The following is a 19,020-nucleotide window of genomic DNA, read 5'->3' as shown; positions in this document are numbered from 1 at the left end:
AATGCCGATCCTGATGTTCCTGATAATGATGGAAGAAGCCCCTTGCACTGGTAAATACAGGCTTGTCTGAAACTGTTTCTTGGATGTGATTGTCTTACTTTGCTATTTTCCATTTCTCCTTTCAGGTGTGAAAACTATCTTGTTCCTATGGGGACCTGTTGGTTTTTTATTAATTTTTTCTTCGGGACTTTACATTCTAAATCTAAGTTCTGGGTATGTCATGCGAGTTTCATCTTCTCTGTATTGGTCCATGCCTGTTGGAGTACCTATACTTTTGTTTAATATCTTATTTATCATGTTGTCTTAAATGTTCCAGACGATAGCTGGTCCTGATACTTGGGTTGGTAATTTCTCTTTTCATCTTCCTTGATTTTATTTCCCATTTGAAGATCTTTTACAACAGAAGTCTTTACCCTGTCAGAGCGTTCTTCCTTAAATGTCTAAAGAACAAGTTTGAATTGGTCAACCGAGACAACTCTCTATGAGATTCAAAGACAGTATTTGGGTTTCTGCTCGGGTCTTCCTGGCACTTGGATGTTAGAATGATATAGTTAATCTCAAAAGTCAAAATTCATTTGTCGATATTCCTTATTTATCAGAAGACTAGCCCTAAATTTTTTCTTCCTTTTTTTTCTCATGTTTTGAGAAACTCAGGGCCGCATATAAAGGTTTCGCTGATTGTATTCGCCTTCTTTTGTTTATGGATGCATATAGAGGACGACAGGACAAAGAAGGTAATTCATATATAATCGACTATTGTCTTTTAAAATTCCTACCTCTTTCTTTATCATCTGAAATTAGAAAACAGACCATGCATGAATTTCTTGTTCCATTTTGTTGATTATGCTCTCAGGTTGCACTCCTCTCCACTGGGCTGCTATACGGGGAAATTTGGAGGCGTGCACGGTTTTAGTGCAGGCTGGGAAGAAAGATGATTTGATTATTACTGATAATACTGGGCTTACCCCTGCACAACTTGCTGCTGAAAAGAATCACAGACAAGTTGCTTTTTTCCTTGTAGGTATTCATTGTCTTCTTGGTTATGGATTTCCTTTTTAACTGACTGTTGATTTGACTCTCTCATAGCCTTAGCACCAACCCACATAGATGCCTTGGAAACAAATTGTACTGGCTAACTGTGTCTGTAATTTTCCTAGTTTGGTTCTGTTCAAATTGATGAACAACACTGTGCGTAGTGTTCTCAGAAAATTCAAATTTGGTGAATCTATTTTTGCGTGCTTGTCTTTGACTATTATATTATATGCAGGGAAATGCTAGAAGGCTGCTTGAAAAACGGTGTGACGGAAGCAGCACCCTTGGAAGATTATCAAAGCTGGGGCTTGCTCCAATACTTTGGTTCATGATCGTGCTGCTTCTTCTCATCTATACCAATTCTGTAGTTTTGGGTATCTGCTTTGGCCTGTTTGGATCTCCTAAATGTGCATCTTAGAAAATAATTATTCATGTATCATGTTTCATTATTAATTTGCAAATTGTTTTTCCATTCTTGCAGCATCCAATCTGCCAAAGCTAACAAGTGGGTTCGGTGCCCTCGCATGGCTGGGTTTCTTTTTGGCAACTGCAGGATTATTTTTGTTTTATCGGTGTAGCAGGTATGTGATGACCTAGTCTTTTCCAATCTCCTTTTCTTCATCTTTTAAGAACTATTGTGTGTATGCTTGTCTCTGCAATCCTTTTATCTATACAATATGTCTGTCTGTGTCTGTACTCTGTATCTTCTCTAGTGGAATGTTTTTCTGTGGAAGCATTCTTGGCTCAATTTCTTGTTAGTTTCATCCAAATCAGCTAATATTGCTTACTGCTCATCATTTACCTTCTTTTTACTTTTCTTTTATCAACTGTAGCAGTGTCTATTGTCGTAAAGTTTTATCTTAATCAGCGTGCCCTTTGCTGAATGCTGCTGGGAACATTTGACATAATTCATGATTTCTGTTTTCAGCTATATCTTTGTGTGACAGACATGAGATTTATTTTATTCTTAAATTTTATAATTTTCGTTTGCAGAAAGGATCCTGGTTACATCAGAATGAATATTCATGATCCACAGAACATGAAAGACGATGTGAGTATTATTAGCTTTAGTATTGTGCATCCTACCCTGCCTCATAAAGCCTCGCCTCTTCTTTTTCTTCCAGAAACGTCATTGCGTTTTTTTTAATAAAAAATTTGTTTGGGTACTCTTTCTAGGAACCATTACTGAAAATAGAGCTGAACAATCCTGCTTTACTTGCTGGGAATTGGACACAGCTCTGTGCAACATGCAAGGTATCTGTGAAACTTCTGTTCTTTTTTTTTCTTTTGATAAGTTTAGCTTCACATTTATCTATTCACCAAATATTGTGTTATGACATTCTTTCTTTGCTAATCACTTACTATGACTTGTCAGATCATAAGACCTCTTCGAGCTAAGCACTGTTCAACATGTGATCGTTGTGTAGAGCAATTTGATCATCATTGTCCTTGGGTATCAAATTGTATTGGCAAAGTAAGTTCAGGCTTGACATGTCCCTTTTTTCATCTGCTATTTCTACGATTATCTTCATTGACTGGCACTTGGTTCATTTTTTATTTTCAAACCTAGATCTCTCATTGATCTGACGAACCTCTGTTTCTCATTTCTTTCCAACTGATGCAGAAAAATAAGTGGGACTTTTTTCTTTTCCTTTTCCTGGAAGTTCTAGCAATGCTAATAACAGGCGGTGTCACTCTTACAAGTACGTTATTGGTGGAAGTTGACGTTTAACTCTTATCGTGACATATGATTCTGTTATAAAAAAAAAAGCAATCATAGAAATTTAAATGAACGAGTAAAATTCTTGGTAATGCAGGAATATTGACTGATCCTTCAGCTCCGTCTGCATTTGGAGCATGGTTGGGCCATGTTGCTACTAATCATGTCGGTGCCATGTCCTTTCTGATAGTGGAATGCTGCCTCTTCTTCTCTGTCGCCATTTTAACTGTCATACAAGCTTCACAGGTTTGTCTTCACGCCTCGTTTCCTTTCTTTTTAACGGTTTGCCTTCCTCTTTTTCTTTATGATCGTTGATACTATTTGTTATAAGATGGTTTGGATCAGTTATTTCTCCATTATCTGATATAAAAATATCGTCTGAAATTCCTTCCCGGGGTAAAAGTTTCTTATCGGTCGGTGTAACCACTCGTTAGAAAAGCTATCACCCTATTCTCATTTATTTTTCGGTGTTTGTCTCATGGGTGTTTTGGCCAGTACCTTGTTACCCGAACTTTTCATGCTTTTGTTGACAGATATCGAGGAACATAACCACCAACGAAATGGCCAACGCAATGCGCTACAGCTACTTAAGAGGCCCGGGTGGTCGATTCAGAAACCCTTACGACCACGGTTGCAGAAGAAACTGCTCAGATTTCCTTATAAAGGGATATAATGAAGACATTGAGTGTCGAGAAGAAACCTCGTCACCAAGAGAAGAAGGTATTGGTATGATCCAAATGCAGCATAATCCAAACTTTCAAGACGGAACTAGCGTTAATTCCGGCAACGCCAATGGAAGTTCCCATGTCGCTATCGATGTTGGCAACACCAATCATCATCATCATAATCAGCATCATGTTCATTCTTCAAGCTGCAGCCATGGTAGTAAACATGTCAGGTCAAAGAGTGACAGTGTACCGTTGGGTTTAGGTCTCGGTCTCGGTCGCAGCTCTTCCCGACCCGTTATGCCTCCATGATATAACGGTAACGATATTGCCTCGTCCTCATTTCTCGAAATCGCGCAATCTGTGTTGCACGGAACACGTAATTGCTCGGTAGTTGGTTGGTTCGCTCTCGGTATTTGGTATCGGTTTTCTTCTCTGATTCTGTTCGTCTTTTCGGGTTCTGGGTGGTGATGATGCTGCAGCATGCTCTTATATCTTCAAAGAGGTCAGGAAAAAGAGGCATATTATTCTTTTGGCGGTTGCACATAGATGCCATTGTTTGAGCTTTGTAAAACAGATCAGGCAAAAGTTTTAAGCTTTTGCTGTTTTGGTCACAAGTTCTTTATCTTGTTTTGAGGTTTCACTTGTATTTTATTGTAAGCCATTAACGGATGAATCCTAGATTGATAAGTTCAGGGGTTAACATATAGTATTTTACATCAATTGTATGGAGAAATTATTACTTTTACTAGTTATAAGAATGATTCTTGCTCAAAATTCCAACTAAATTAGTCTTTGAGCAGATGCCTTAAACCTTCATTTATGTCGAACTGAGTAAATGCTGGGTGCCAGTGTAAGTATAGGGTATCCGAGTTTTTCAGCAATTCGATTTCGGATTTTTTACGGTCTACCCGATCTTGTCTTTAAGAAGGTCGAGTATCTGAAATTCGGGTATTCAGGAATGCGGAGGGGGTCTGGACTTATCCATGGAACCCAAGTTCGAATTTTGTGACTTGGGTTTTCATCGACGGCAGACCCGATTCGTATTCAGACAGAAAATCATAGGTATCCAAAATTTGGATGCTGGTGGGATAGATATCTGTAAATACCCGAAATTTGGAAAGGATACCTACAGATACATATACTCAAAATTCGGATAACCATAACCCACCTGCCCTGACTGCTGCTTGTCTTAAAACTTAATTTTCTGTCAGAACTGGGAACATAACAGCAACATAAAGGTACAAAAGAATGTCTGAATGAGTTTTCACACAACTCTGGGGGAGGTTCCAGAAAACAGTTGGTCTCTCTCTCTCTCTCTCTATATATATATATATATATATATATATATATATATATATATGCTTCACTCTCTCACTAAAAAACAAATTTCAGACAAAACCAATGAAGTAATCAAAGCTCTGTGTTATCTGTTTGCTTACACAGCTCACCAGAAGAGACATTGAAGCAGAAGACACAAACTTCGGCAGACCAAACTGGATAATCTCAGAAAGCTTGGGCCTCAATTTCTCCAATGTCAATTCTCAAAGTTGAACATATGATCGTTACCCGAAAAAACCCAAATAAGATACCACCTGTAATAATCGAGACATGGAAATTTGCACCCGCAAAAGAACCTGCACAGAGAGATCTCATAGTTAGATCTTGTTATCGGTGAATAACCAATCATATGGCATCAAGAAATAGCATTTCCAGTTTCAGAGTTGCAGAAGTATGCCTTCAACCACAATGGATTTCGGTCTCTGATACGTGAAAAATATCCGAGATTCTCCTCTTAAATATCTTTCGCAACTGGTCAGAAGGGATCTCGGTTCTCCATGTTTTCGCTCCATCTATCTCGTTACATATCTGTGTTACATCCTCCATTTGGAATCTCATATCTGCAGTAAGAACAAAGAAATGGTTCTCATATATATATATATATATATTGTGCTCGAAATCTTGCAAGGTAAAATGCAAAGTTAGATCGGATCCTACCCCTAAGAGTATTATTTTTTGCGTAATTTTCCTCGTCCATGGCACATGTTCCAGCCACCTCAAACTTCTTCATTGCAGCATCTAGACATTCTTTCCAGACGGGTAGGTCGAGTTTGTATTCCATTAACGATCTCTCGTAAAGTATGGCAGCCCACAAAATATTTAGCCGAGACTTGAACTTTTCCGCTGCATCTGCTCGGGTATCTAGATGTGGACCGTCCGGTATCTCTCCATGCAACTTTTTCCACAATTGTATACTCTTTGCTATGTTGTTTTCAGCCTTTTGATAAAGCTGTAACACAACTTCACAAGGCCATGTTTTCAAATCAATATGGCTGAAAAGTACATAATACCAAGAAAGTTTTGCCTCCTCAAATTGCTGCAGACCTAATGCCAGGAAGGTTTCATATAAATCTGGCTTTATTCTCATGGCTTCTTCATATTTCTTTCTTGCTTCTGTGTATTCCTTCTGAACCCATTCATAAGCAGTTTCAGTCTGCTTCGGTATGGATTCCATAGAAACATTTTGCGAGAAGCTCAACCTTTTCCTTGCTCGGGACATGAACACGTGACCTAGCTTTAACAATGACCGGGCAGCCATTTCTTGGAATTGATCGGCTGCTCTGTCGAAAAGTCCTTGAGCTTCTTCAGAGGTTACTGCCTCCTCCATAGCTTCAGAATAAATTTTCATGCCGAGTTCTTGAAGATTCAAGCATGCACGAGAATCAACTGTGACTTGATCCTTAAAAAGCCGAGCAAATTCAGTCATCCAATCTTCGATTTTACATGTACCTTGTCTTTTCACCTTGGAAATACGAGTATCAATTGTTGTTTTAAGCTTCTTACTCTCGATCAATCTTCCAAAAAACTGGTCCTGTTCAGGACTAACTTCCACAACATAGAATTTCATAGTATCCTGTGTATTTTCCGATGCTTCAGCCATCCTTAATTCTTCATTAGTTGTGATTGTTACCAAATCCCCTTCAGGGTCCCTGTACTTTATATGGACTGCCCTGAGGCTGGAAAACCGATCATGAATGATTTCCCTCAGTTGAAAGAGAGTACAGTTTAACGGTACCTTGGCCCATCTTACATCATCGGCATATATCAATTTTACAGTCTTCTTTACCTCTTCAACACTTTTATGCAACACCTCCTCTGCTATAATCTCTTTATCCTGTTCTTCTCGTGTTTCATCTACCTTATCTGCCCGTTTTTCCTTTCCTTTCTTCTTATTCTGCTTATTGGTAGCTTTTTCCTTGCCCTTTTCTGAATCCAGAACCTGGTTGCTGCCCTTCTTTTTCTTGTCTTGTGTTTTGTCTTCTACAACCCACAGTGCAGTAGAAGCCTCGGCCGGTTCAACGTAATCTGGTGGCAACTCTATAACCGCATCTTTCACCCGTAACCCTTTGCTCTCTAGGGTTCTCCTTAACTTCTCCGAGATTTCGGAAGCCATTGGATTGTTTGGATCCATCTCCAAAACCATGCAAACATCTCTTAGAGCCAAATCCAACTTATTCAATGCCTCATAGCACCTTGCCCTCTTCAACAAAGCTTTGCTATGATTAGCATTCACCTTAAGTGCCAAGTCACATTCATGGATTGCTTTCGGGTATTCATTTGGACCCATCTGCATATAGCATGTGGCCATGTAAGCTCGGATATCAGGCACTTCTTCATGATCCCTCGGAAGCACTTTGATTGCTTCCTCGTATCTCGACATTGCCCCTTTGTAATCCCTCTTCTGAAACAACTTGTTTCCCTCTTCCTTCAATCCCCGTGCCCTTACTACACAATCTACTGTCTCTACCATGTTATTGTCATTATCACCATTATCTTCAGATGTTCCCTCATTCTGCAACTTCTGCTTTCCCTTTTGCTTCCCCATTTCAATTCCCAGAAACGAAGCACAGAGGGAGATTCTAAATCCAAGACTTTAACCTCGTATCCAATCCAAGATTCTACCTTTGGCGGTTTAGATTAGATGCTAAATACAAAGAAACCGCCCACGAGATTATGCTGAATTCATGTGAGCTTTCAGAAAGCTATACAACACAATCCGACAAATCTGGCAATGGAACAGTTGCAGACAAGAAATAGTTGCATGATCGCATCAAAGAACACATGCAAAGTGTAGGAAACAGAACAAAACCCAAGACTTACAGATACAGAAGAGCTTCTACGCCTCTATCGTAATCGAGATCTGTAATGGGTAATGGAACAAAATTAAGGAAAGGGGCAAACTTTCCTCTTCTGGAACAAGACGAAGCTATGCGTCGGGAAATCTCATCGGGTGATGGTTTTCTCGGGAAAAAAGGTTTGAACTTTCCGGGAAAATTAGAGGGGAAGGATGAGAGAATGTGGTGGGGATTTGGAGGAGGAGATGATGAAGAAAAGATTCGAGCATGTGGGCTCTGTGCATCTGAAATGGGTAAGATTTCGACAAAGCTTCATCTAAAAGACACGACAAAGGCTGTCGTGCCACAACGAATGCTTCATCTTTGTGGATTTCTTCACATAGGAAAGAAAGAAAAAAAAAGGATAGATTTCATGTGAAGATCTCTATGCAAATTTGTATAATTAAACTAGGAAATTATCTTAAAAAAAATATTAATTTTTTTAATAAATATACAAATTTTTAATTTGACTAAATATTACAAAAATGAATCAACTTCCATAATTTGTATCAATTGTTTTTACATGAATAGTAACGACGTCACGTCAGATTTTTGTAATAATTAATTAATTAAAAAAATACACACATATATATACACACATACATGTATAAATATATATACACTTATACACTACATATATATACATATATATGCACACTTATACACAATTTTTTTGGCGGTTATCAATGTTTTGAATAAAAAAGAAAACTATAATACCAATTTAGAATTAGAAAAATTAATTTTATATGATTCTTATGACCAAAAGTTAACTTTATATTAAAAAGAAAACTATAGTAAAAATATAGTTATCTTGTTTTTTAAAATAATAATTTTTTTGTTCGAACAAAAATATGATTCTCATAACCAAAAATTAATTTTTCAGTTAATCTTATAGATTAGAAAAAAATAATAAGATTATTTATGATATGATATAATTTAAGTGATTGATCTAAAAATATTTTTTTTTTTTGGTTAAAATTGATCTAAAAATATTAGAACACCATATTTTATATGTAGCTATTAATAGTCACTGGATAAGGGTGATAATGCCTTTTTCTTTTTCTTTTTTAATGGGTTTATAATTTTTCGGTGAATCAAAGAAACTCTGGACGACCCAGGATCTCGATTCTTTTCATCATGGAGAAGCCAAAGTTCAAGACTGTCCAAGAAGTCATCGCCGGCGGCGAAGGATTGCCGGAGAGATATCTGCATAAACCCACCGGAGACGGCGAGCCTCTCGACGCATCGGTGCCGGAGATGGATATCCCGGCGATCGATCTCAGCCTCCTCCTCTCTTCTTCCCATGAAGAGTTGACTAAACTTCGCTCATCTCTCTCCACTTGGGGCGTTGTTCAGGTCTCCTCCTCTCCTTTCATTCTTTTACTGATTCAGCTTCTTCTTCTTTTTCCTCTCTGTGTGAAACCAACAACATTGAGACAGTGATTGTGTTTTTGAGTGATTGCTGGGAGAAGTTTCAGACAAAAGGCATCCGAGTTGTTGATGATTAACACAGACCCCATTGACCAGTTTGGTGGCTAACCATTTGGATTTAGCCTTCCATGGATCCATCTTGAATTCTCCCAGATTCAACAATGGTGAACCATACGTATATTGGGTGCAAACAACCTTTTTGTGCTTGATGTTCCATATCTCATTGAAAATGGAAGTTTCTGTTATTGTTCATGTACTCTTCATCTAGCTTAGTAATTGGGATCCGGATTGATCATATGATTCATGGTATAACATAAGGATCGATCTTACCGAAATTTGAGATATGTCGGATGGCTCTAATATGCTTCGGAATGGTTTCGGTTAGTAGTTTGGACGCTTTGGGTGATCTTTTGCCATCAGCTTGAAATCTTCATACTTCTATATAGATAAGCTTATCAATGGAAGTTGTGAAATCTATGAGCATTCTGTGGAAGAACGCGTCTTTAAAGAACTCGTGTTTTTCCCCCCCGAATCAGTTGATGAATCATGGAATGACGGAAGAGCTCCTGGACAAAGTACGAGAACTCTCCAGGCTGTTCTTCGGGCTACCAAACGAAGAGAAGCACAAGTATGCGAGAGAAACGGGTAGTACCGAAGGGTATGGAAACGACATGATATTGTTCGAGGATCAAGTGCTCGATTGGAACGACCGCTTGTTTCTCACTACTCACCCCGAAGGTCAGCGCAAGCTCGAATTCTGGCCCGAAACCCCCGTCGGATTCAGGTAAACTTGTAGCTTACAATGGTAAGAATCTTTGCTCATCGATCAACTTAATCATCATGTATTGTGACCAGTAAGCTAATTTATGTTATCCCGAAGCACAACGTTATCAGTTTTCGGCCAGACATTTCATGACGTTTCTAGTGTCCGGCTGAAAACTGAGAACGTTCTGCTTCGTGATCCCTTTCAATCTAGTCCATATGATGTCGTTTTCGGGAGCTAGGGGAAATGCAGACGGACGAAAATCTCATCATTTCCGGGTACTTTTGCAGGGAAACTGTGCATGAACTCACCAAGAAGCAACGACGATTGTCTGAACAACTCCTCATGGCCATGGCAAGATCGTTGGAGCTGGACGAGAGCCGCTTTCTGCAGATGCAGGGCGATAACTCCACGTTCTATACCAGATTCACCTTCTATCCTCCGTGCCCTAAACCCGACAAAGTTCTCGGAGTCAAGCCACACGCCGACGGATATACAATCACGATTCTCTTACAAGACAAAGAAGTTGAAAGCCTTCAGTTCCTCAAAGATGGGAAGTGGTACAGACCTCCAGTTGTCCCTGCAACCATTCTGGTCGTCCTCGGTGACCAAATCGAGGTAACGAGCTTACAAGTTGTCATCTTTACCGCATATACATATATATATACACACACATACATATACACATGGATTCAGATAATGAGCAATGGAATATACAAGAGCCCGGTGCATAGAGTGGTGACGAACATGGAGAAAGAACGGGTGTCCGTGGCAACGTTTTGGAACCCGGATAGAGAAAGAGACATACAACCTGTGGAGGAGCTGGTGACGGAGACAAGACCGAAGTTGTATAAGACAGTGAACAAGTACCTTGACATATACCACGAGTCCTATCAACGTGGACGAAGACCTATCGAATCTGCAATAATTGAATGAAAGAAAGAAAAAGTTTCGATCGATGAATAATTAATGCAACCGTGTTTGAAAGATTTTAATTTTTAGGGATTGATTCAATTTCGGTAGATGGATGGTCCTTTCGGTTTGGATTTTTTTGGATTTAGAAAAATCATAACAGTTAAATTTTAATATCAGATTTAGTTTGATTACACTTATGTTTTATTTGGTTTAGTTATATGGTTAATAACTAAAATGGCGATGTTCGGCTTTTTACAGTTTTAGTGTTTGGGTCTTTTAACGACCGAATATCCCATCAACGATGTCCGAAATTATCCGATTTTTCCATATATTTGATGCAGCTGGTTGGTTGTACGAGTTTGGATTTGTAAATCAAATTATCCATATATTGGAGTCGAATTTTAATTTTCCACGGTTTTAGGATCCGATAAAAATATTACTATTTTTAATGTTTTTTAAAATTATAAAATTAATCTTTATTTTCTATAATTTAAAAATGAAAGTTTTTTAAAAATTAAAAATATTAATATTTAAAGTAAATTTAAGAGTTTTAAAATTCTTATTTTCGATATTATTTTCATTGGTGTGATGTGATACACAAATATAAAATCAGACTCAATCCTGATACCTTTAAAAAAATTATATCGTTTTAAAGTAAACTACTCATCGAATTACTCTCTATTTTTTTCAATTCATTTAGTTATTTCTGAACTTTTAATTAAAAAATGAAGATTAAAATGAATTTAAAATTTTAAAATGATTTTTTAAATTAAAAAGAGATGAAATTGATAATTTGGTGGAAAATTTTATGAACAAAATAATTGACAGTTGGCTCGGTCATTATCTTTTTATATTTCCGTAAAGCATTTTCTCCGAAGTCAAATGAACAGTCCACGTGTATTTGACCGTTACACAACACGAGTCAATCGCATGCAAGTTCGGAACCCAAAAAAAACATACATAAAACATTACCAAACGGACAGCAAGATCGTATTCGTTATGGAGAAGCCAAAGTTCAAGACTGTCCAAGAAGTCCTCGCCGGCGGCGAAAGCTTTCCGGAGAGGTACATCTGTAAACCCACCGGAGACGGCGAATCTCTCGACGGACCGGTGCCGGAGATGGATATTCCGGCGATCGATCTCAGCCTCCTCCTCTCTTCTTCCCCTGAAGAGCTGACTAAACTTCGGTCCTCTCTCTCCACCTGGGGCGTTGTTCAGGTCTCCTCTTTCTATTCATAAACACAGCAATAATATTTCTATTATTAACATATACTTACACAATTGAATGGTCGTGTTGTTCTCAATCAATTAGGGTTTACAACAAAAAACAAAGCTCCCAAATTCTTGTTCATTTACGCACGTGCACTAAATCCAGACGGCTATGAACTGAATACGTGAGTTCTTGGACAGTGTTTGAAAAGACTTTGTCTTGAAGAAGTTGGAAACAAAAGCACCATAGTTAGGTCTTGTTACATGGATCGATCCAAGAGGGTTGGTTTGGTGGCTGCCAGAGTGGAAACCCGGTTTAGGTCGGTTCGGTTTTGACTAAGAATTGAAATCTCTGTGATGCTAATATGGTCAGGAGAGTATTAATGGTCTTCCAAATTAGATTTTTCCAAAGTTTTAATAACACGTGTGAAATCTACGAATGATAATGCGAACTTAAAGAATGTTTTTTTTGTATGTATTGATTCAAATCAGGTAATGAATCATGGAATGAGGGAAGAGATCGTAGACAAAATGCAAGAACTCTCGAGGCAGTTCTTCGCTCTGCCAACCGAAGAGAAGAAGAAGTACGAAAGGGAGACGGGCAGTATCGAAGGGTATGGAAGCGACATGATATTGTTCGATGATCAAGTTCTTGATTGGAACGACCGCTTGTTTCTCACTACTCATCCCGAAGATCAGCGCAAGCTCGAATTCTGGCCCGAAATCCCCGTCGGATTCAGGTAATATATAATCTTTGGGTTCATCGAACTTATCATGTGTTAACATCTTAATCAGCTTTTGTATTATCGTCTAGAGAGTTAAGTCTTAGTCAGTTCATAACGATATATATAGCGCAAATCCGAAGGCGTATATGCTGCTGCTAATTCGATCTTGGCAGGGAAACTCTGCACGAATTCACCGAGAAGAACCAACAAGTGTGTGAGCAATTCCTCATGGCCATGGCGAGATCGTTGGAGCTAGATGAGAATCGCTTTCTACGGATGCAGGGCGATAACGCGATGTTGAATGCAAGATTCACATTCTATCCTCCGTGCCCTAAACCCGACAAAGTCCTCGGCATCAAGCCTCACGCCGACAGCTCAACAATCACGCTTGTCTTACCAGACATAGAAGTTGAAAGTCTTCAGTTCCTCAAAGATGGGAAGTGGTACAAACCTCCGATTGTCCCCGCAACCATTCTGATCGTCGTCGGTGACCAAATCGAGGTAATGAGCTTACATGTTTTCAACTTTACGGTATATATATATATATATATATATATATATTCTCATGTGGATTCAGATAATGAGCAACGGGATATACAAGAGCCCGATGCATAGAGTGGTGGCGAACATGGAGAGAGAACGAGTGTCCGTGGCGACGTTTTGCAGTCCGGATCCAGAGAGAGACATCCAGCCTGTGGAGGAGTTGGTGACGGAGACAAGTCCGAGGTTGTATAAGACAATGAACAAGTATGTCGACATCTACTTCGAGAACTATCAACGCGGACGACGACCCATCGAATCTGCAATTTTGTAACTAAAAAAGAAGCTTTCATACAAAAGTTTTGAAAGTTTTGTAAATAGTTAATGCAATTGGGTATCCGATATATAGACCTGATTACTTATATATTGTTTTTTATCTCTATTTTTTTTAATTAAAAATTAATATTTTTGTTTTCTTAAACCGAAAACTATCTTAATATTTATTAAAAAATTAAAATATTTTAGAAACCTTTTATTTTATAAAATTCGGATTAAGATTTGAATTTTTTTGGATACCCAAAAATTGATATTATGACATACAAACATAAGGTTATATTTTGTATCTTAATATCAATTCTGTTTATTTAATTTTTTATATGAAATTCCATTTTATTACAATTGTATTTATACAATTCGAATTCATTTGATTTTCAGATATTTTTGTTAAATTCCATAAAACAAAAATTACAATTATATTTGATCATGGTAGTCACCCAGGCACCTGTTCCGATGCGACCCAGACTTTGAAGTTTGAACTCTTCATTAGAAAATAATATAAATAAATGAATAAAATATCACCAACGGACAACAAATCAAAGATGACCAAGATCCAAAGCAAGATCTCGATTCTTTCATCGTCTCTGTGTCCAAATGCTTTTACCAAAATAAAGACTTGACCTTTTCTCTCCCACCAAGATCGTATCAGAAACCTCCTCTGTTTTCATCATGGAGAAGCCAAAGTTCAAGACTGTCCAAGAAGTCATCGTCGGCGGCGAAGGCTTGCCGGAGAGGTATCTACATAAACCCACCGCAGACGGCGAACCTCTCAACGCATCGGTGCCGGAGATGGATATTCCGGCGATCGATCTCAGCCTCCTCTCTTCTTCCACCGAAGAGCTGAGTAAACTTCGCTCCTCTCTCTCCACCTGGGGCGTTGTTCAGGTCTCCTCCTCTCCTTTCATTCTTTTACAGATTCAGCTTCTTTTTTCCCCTCTCTCTGTGCGATTTCTGATTCTGAGAGACGGACAAGATTGAGACAGTGAGTGATTGGTGTTTCCTGGTACTTTTGTCTGGGAGAGATTTCAGACAAAAAGCATCCGAGTTGTTGATGATCAGCACAAACCCTAGAGACCTGTTTGGTAGCTAAGCATTTGGATTCATCCTTCCATGGAGGATTAATACAAGGTTCCATCGGTAGAAACAAAGGATCAACCTTCCATGGAGGATTAAAATCTACTCTTCTAGCTTAGAAGACGATGCTATAAAACTACCTGTGACTATGTTTTGGGTTGCAAACGATTCGAATTCGAGATTTTTTTTGATGCTCGGGAATGGTTTTGAGGTGTAGTTTCGATCTTCGGGCAGATCCCGGTATGCGATTCTAACATTTCTTTCTCATGTTAATGCGATCCAAACCGTTGTAGTGATTCCCCTAACACGATTTCCGAATCTGTTCGTCGATCGTTCTATCGAAGAATCCGTGTCTGAAGAGCGTTTTCTTGTTGGATGAACGCCAGGTGATGAACCACGGAATGACAGAAGAGTTCCTAGACAAAGTGCGAGGAGTTACCGAGCAGTTCTTTGCGCTACCGACGGAAGAGAAGCAGAAGTATGCGAGAGAAACGGGCAGTATCGAAGGATACGGGAGCGACATGATATTGTCCGATGATCAGGTTCTTGATTGGATCGATCGGTTGTATCTTACCACTCACCCCGAAGATCAACGTCAGCTCAAATTCTGGCCTGAAATTCCAGTCGGGTTCAGGTAAACCCTAAACCCTAAACCCTAGCAAGTTATTACAGTATGGCCGATTGAGTTATATCGGTTATGACTGGTTATAGATTGCATTGTATCGGTACATATTCGCAGGGAAACTTTGCACGGATACACTATGAAACAGCAAGAATTCGTCGAGGAATTCCTCAAGGCCATGGCTAGATCGTTGGAGTTGGACGAGAATTGCTTTCTCGAGATGTATGGAGAAAAGGCGATGTTGTTTACGAGATTCAACTTGTATCCCCCGTGCCCGAGACCCGACAACATTCTTGGCCTCAAGCCGCATGCCGATGGCTCGGCAATCACTCTTCTCCTACCGGACAAACAAGTTCAGAGCCTTCAGTTCCTCAAAGACGGGAAGTGGTATAAAGCTCCAACCATCCCCGACACCATTCTTATCAACGTTGGTGACCAAATCGAGGTATTTTCTTTCTCTGATGAAATATATAACAAAAATGGAATGATCTGAAAATGCTCATATGCTAACATATATATATATATATATATATTCGAGGTAATGAGCTTACATGTTTTCAACTTTACGGTATATATATATACACACACATACATATACACATGGATTCAGATAATGAGCAATGGAATATACAAGAGCCCGGTGCATAGAGTGGTGACGAACATGGAGAAAGAACGGGTGTCCGTGGCAACGTTTTGGAACCCGGATAGAGAAAGAGACATACAACCTGTGGAGGAGCTGGTGACGGAGACAAGACCGAAGTTGTATAAGACAGTGAACAAGTACCTTGACATATACCACGAGTCCTATCAACGTGGACGAAGACCTATCGAATCTGCAATAATTGAATGAAAGAAAGAAAAAGTTTCGATCGATGAATAATTAATGCAACCGTGTTTGAAAGATTTTAATTTTTAGGGATTGATTCAATTTCGGTCATAGAGTGGTGACGAACACGGAGAAGCAAAGGATATCGGTGGCGACGTTTTGCGTCCCGGGGCCGGATAAAGAGATTCAACCCGCGGAAGGGCTCGTGACCGAGACAAGACCGAGGTTGTACAAGACAGTTAAGAAGTACGTCGAGACCTACTTCGATTATTATCAGCAGGGACGAAGGCCTATCGAAGCTGCAATAATCTGATCGAAGTTTTGTTCAGTCCTGTTCGAGTTTCGCCGTCCAACAATGCTTGTCGGGAGATCGAGGTTGTACATTTTCAGTCCTTTTCCCTGCCCCGAGCTTTTTTTTCCCGAGAAAATCGTTTTTTTCCTTGTCGGAATCGATGATTTGTTGAGTTACTTAACGAATCAATGACAGTAACTGTGATAGAAGTTCATACATCTGCAGGTGGTGGTTGACTCGATAAAGACATCAACTTTTAAATAAATACATTAACCAGGGCCATCTAGCAAGTGCAAAAGGTGGCCCCATAAATTTGGAAGCCTATTTTTAAAGTTATTTATTAATATTAATTATATATTATTGTAATAATAAATATAAATTTGAAGAATATTATTTTAATTTAACATTGATTGATCGAAGAAAGAAAGAAGACTACTTTCCCAAAATGCTTACGGAAGGTGGGGAGACATCAAATTGATTCCATTTTAAAAATCATTACTCTAATCAATTTTTTGATATAATTATTATACATTATATTATTGTACAAATAAATATGATATTATATAAATTACTTATAATGTAAAATTTTTATTAATTCAAATTTAATATTAAATTGATTTTATAATTATTGAAATATATCAATAATAATTAAAAAATTATTTAAAAATTGAAAATGAATTGTATTTATTTTAAAAAACCTAAATTTATGGATTTTTTAAAAAAAATATTATTCTTATCATTAATAAAAAAAAACATTACAAAATTTATTGATTATATTTAAATCATTTTTATTATAAAACTTAATGATTTTTAAAATCATTATTAGTTTTATTAATAATTTTTTATTATATTAATTTATCTATTTTATTAAATATTTTTAATAATATTATTTTTATTATATAAATTTATAGTTTTTATCGATATAATTTTGTATAATGTACAGGGCCTCCAAAAAAATTTGAGACGGCCCTACATTACCTTTTTTCTATTTTTCTATGTAAATAAATTAATTATTTGAAATATCTAGAATTTTCAGAGTATTAGACGACGCTATAAAAATAGATCTGATTTTTATCAACTTCAGGTTTAATGCAGTTACTTTAAAAATATAAACATTCTTATGATAGCAGTTTAATGATGATATTGTTTGTTTTGAATTTGAGACGGCCCTACATTACCTTTTTTCTATTTTTCTATGTAAATAAATTAATTATTTGAAATATCTAGAATTTTCAGAGTATTAGACGACGCTATAAAAATAGATCTGATTTTTATCAACTTCAGGTTTAATGCAGTTACTTTAAAAATATAAACATTCTTATGATAGCAGTTTAATGATGATATTGTTTGTTTTGATGGTAATCGGGTAATATTTTTGAAAGTTTATATATTTATATAGATTTTTAGTAATTTTAATGTATGAAAAGAAGAGTTATTTGAGAGTTTTTAACATATTAATACGATTTCTTTTTTATAAAATTTTCTGTGTTTTCAATAAAATTAAACTATTGATCTCATTTTTTACGGCAGTACTAATTTTTCGATAATAAAATTTTCTAGTTCCGTCTATAAGTCTATTATATATATATTGTCGTTGGTGTATAAAATTTTGATCGTAATTTTTTTGGTATTGAGAAAACCAAACAAGCTTTCGGTTATTATAAAATAACCGGGAACCGGTTTTAGAATCATTGACCAGAAGGGAAAAGCCATCGCTGCCCATTTTTAAGGGAGGGGGAAGATTCGAATCTCTCTCGGAACATTCCAAAAAAAGAAATTTGAGTTCAACGGCTACAAGCTCTCCGGACAAAATCAGTTCATCCCATGTTTTTTTTTTTAAAATTTTCTCTGTTTATTGTTCTAAAACTAGCAATTCCAACTTCATCGTCCCCTGTTGTCTTCACAGTTATAATCTCTCCTCAGAGACCCCACAAACTCAAAAATAAAAAATAAAAAAAATCTCTCCCTCCCTCTCCTCTGTTTGATCGGAAATTTCCCCTTCTCCGGTTTCCGACGCCGTCAGAGGGAGAAATTTCGGATCTTGAGAAAAGGGTCTGAAGAATCTTCGCCCATATCCTCCGAAAAACCTCCATTGATGGCGATGACGGTCTTGTCTCCAAGAAAAGCAGAATCCATTACAGAGAAGGTGTTTGGTCGGGTTTATGGAAATGCCAGTTTTGCCCTCACCGTCGGAACCGCTGGAGACGGCGGCAGAGAAGAGGAGTGTCGACGTCACAGTCACCGGCACTGTCAGCACAGGCATATGAAGCATTGTAACGGCGACAACAACAACAACTACGTCGACAGCGACGAGGATTGCTGTTTCAGCGATGAAGAGGAATCTGCAATGGAGCTCGTCCAGATTGGTGCGGAAAAGAAGAAGAACGTTCTGATCCTCATGAGCGACACTGGCGGCGGTCACCGTGCCTCGGCCGAGGCCATTCGCGACGCTTTCAAGATCGAATTCGGGGATGAATACAAGGTAAGTGTGGAGATGGGTCGTGTACCCGAGACTTTCGGATAACCGAATCCGAAAGACCCTTTTTCTTAAAATATATGATGATGATGATGATGATGATGATGATGGATGCTTTTATGTATGCTAATGAATGATGATATCGTCAGATAATAGTGAAGGATGTGTGGAAGGAGTACACAGGATGGCCATTGAACGATATGGAAAGATCTTACAAGTTCATGGTGAAGCATGTTCAGCTCTGGAAGGTTGCCTTCCTCACCACTTCCCCCAAATGGA

At 38.0% G+C, this 19,020-nt stretch overlaps 6 protein-coding genes across 7 annotated transcripts in view; 5 read left to right on the top strand and 1 right to left on the bottom strand.

Annotated features, from left to right (window-relative positions):
• Window positions 1-4,165, top strand: part of LOC104811016 (protein S-acyltransferase 24) — a 6,099-nt gene extending 1,934 nt beyond the window's left edge. The window contains exons 4-14 of the mRNA XM_010537546.2: window positions 1-50; window positions 655-734; window positions 854-1,017; window positions 1,268-1,406; window positions 1,514-1,613; window positions 2,026-2,083; window positions 2,209-2,286; window positions 2,408-2,506; window positions 2,657-2,735; window positions 2,850-2,998; window positions 3,286-4,165. Coding sequence (XP_010535848.1) covers window positions 1-50; window positions 655-734; window positions 854-1,017; window positions 1,268-1,406; window positions 1,514-1,613; window positions 2,026-2,083; window positions 2,209-2,286; window positions 2,408-2,506; window positions 2,657-2,735; window positions 2,850-2,998; window positions 3,286-3,729 — 1,440 coding nt within the window. The 3' untranslated portion in view covers window positions 3,730-4,165. The remainder of the gene's footprint in view (window positions 51-654; window positions 735-853; window positions 1,018-1,267; window positions 1,407-1,513; window positions 1,614-2,025; window positions 2,084-2,208; window positions 2,287-2,407; window positions 2,507-2,656; window positions 2,736-2,849; window positions 2,999-3,285) is intronic.
• A 429-nt stretch (window positions 4,166-4,594) lies between these two features.
• LOC104811015 lies at window positions 4,595-7,930 on the bottom strand. 2 transcript variants are annotated; one of them, XM_010537545.1, is made up of 4 exons: window positions 7,579-7,930; window positions 5,416-7,483; window positions 5,156-5,318; window positions 4,595-5,054 (listed from the first exon to the last, which is right to left on the bottom strand). In XM_010537545.1, exons 2-3 carry the CDS (start codon window positions 7,301-7,303, stop codon window positions 5,158-5,160), a joined length of 2,049 nt encoding a protein of 682 aa, XP_010535847.1. In that variant the 5' UTR covers window positions 7,304-7,483; window positions 7,579-7,930; the 3' UTR covers window positions 4,595-5,054; window positions 5,156-5,157. The 2 variants fall into 2 exon arrangements, with proteins under 2 accessions (XP_010535847.1, XP_010535846.1); XM_010537544.1 differs by having other exon boundaries at window positions 5,416-7,930.
• A 728-nt stretch (window positions 7,931-8,658) lies between these two features.
• LOC104811012 (protein SRG1-like) lies at window positions 8,659-10,894 on the top strand. Its single transcript, XM_010537540.2, has 4 exons — window positions 8,659-8,948; window positions 9,560-9,807; window positions 10,077-10,404; window positions 10,483-10,894. The coding sequence occupies exons 1-4, from the start codon at window positions 8,730-8,732 to the stop codon at window positions 10,720-10,722; spliced, it is 1,035 nt and encodes a 344-aa protein (XP_010535842.1). The 5' UTR covers window positions 8,659-8,729; the 3' UTR covers window positions 10,723-10,894.
• An 806-nt stretch (window positions 10,895-11,700) lies between these two features.
• Window positions 11,701-13,555, top strand: LOC104811013 (protein SRG1-like). Its single transcript, XM_010537541.1, has 4 exons — window positions 11,701-11,919; window positions 12,403-12,650; window positions 12,809-13,136; window positions 13,213-13,555. Exons 1-4 carry the CDS (start codon window positions 11,701-11,703, stop codon window positions 13,447-13,449), a joined length of 1,032 nt encoding a protein of 343 aa, XP_010535843.1. The 3' UTR covers window positions 13,450-13,555.
• Window positions 13,556-13,993: 438 nt separating this feature from the next.
• LOC104811014 (protein SRG1) lies at window positions 13,994-16,479 on the top strand. Its single transcript, XM_010537543.1, has 5 exons — window positions 13,994-14,336; window positions 14,912-15,159; window positions 15,265-15,592; window positions 15,758-15,825; window positions 16,115-16,479. Exons 1-5 carry the CDS (start codon window positions 14,121-14,123, stop codon window positions 16,284-16,286), a joined length of 1,032 nt encoding a protein of 343 aa, XP_010535845.1. The 5' UTR covers window positions 13,994-14,120; the 3' UTR covers window positions 16,287-16,479.
• Window positions 16,480-18,177: 1,698 nt separating this feature from the next.
• The window catches only part of LOC104811011 (monogalactosyldiacylglycerol synthase 2, chloroplastic), a 2,685-nt gene continuing 1,842 nt past the window's right edge, over window positions 18,178-19,020 (top strand). The window contains 2 exon segments of the mRNA XM_010537539.1: window positions 18,178-18,747; window positions 18,891-19,020. The exon segment at window positions 18,891-19,020 is cut by the window's right edge and continues 5 nt beyond it. Of these exon segments, the coding sequence (XP_010535841.1) occupies window positions 18,361-18,747; window positions 18,891-19,020 (517 nt within the window). The 5' untranslated portion in view covers window positions 18,178-18,360.

This window comes from Tarenaya hassleriana, unplaced genomic scaffold, assembly GCF_000463585.1.
Source record: "Tarenaya hassleriana unplaced genomic scaffold, ASM46358v1 Cleome19, whole genome shotgun sequence".
NCBI classification, from domain to species: Eukaryota; Viridiplantae; Streptophyta; class Magnoliopsida; order Brassicales; family Cleomaceae; genus Tarenaya; species Tarenaya hassleriana.
This window is presented reverse-complemented; position numbering and strand designations above follow the sequence as displayed.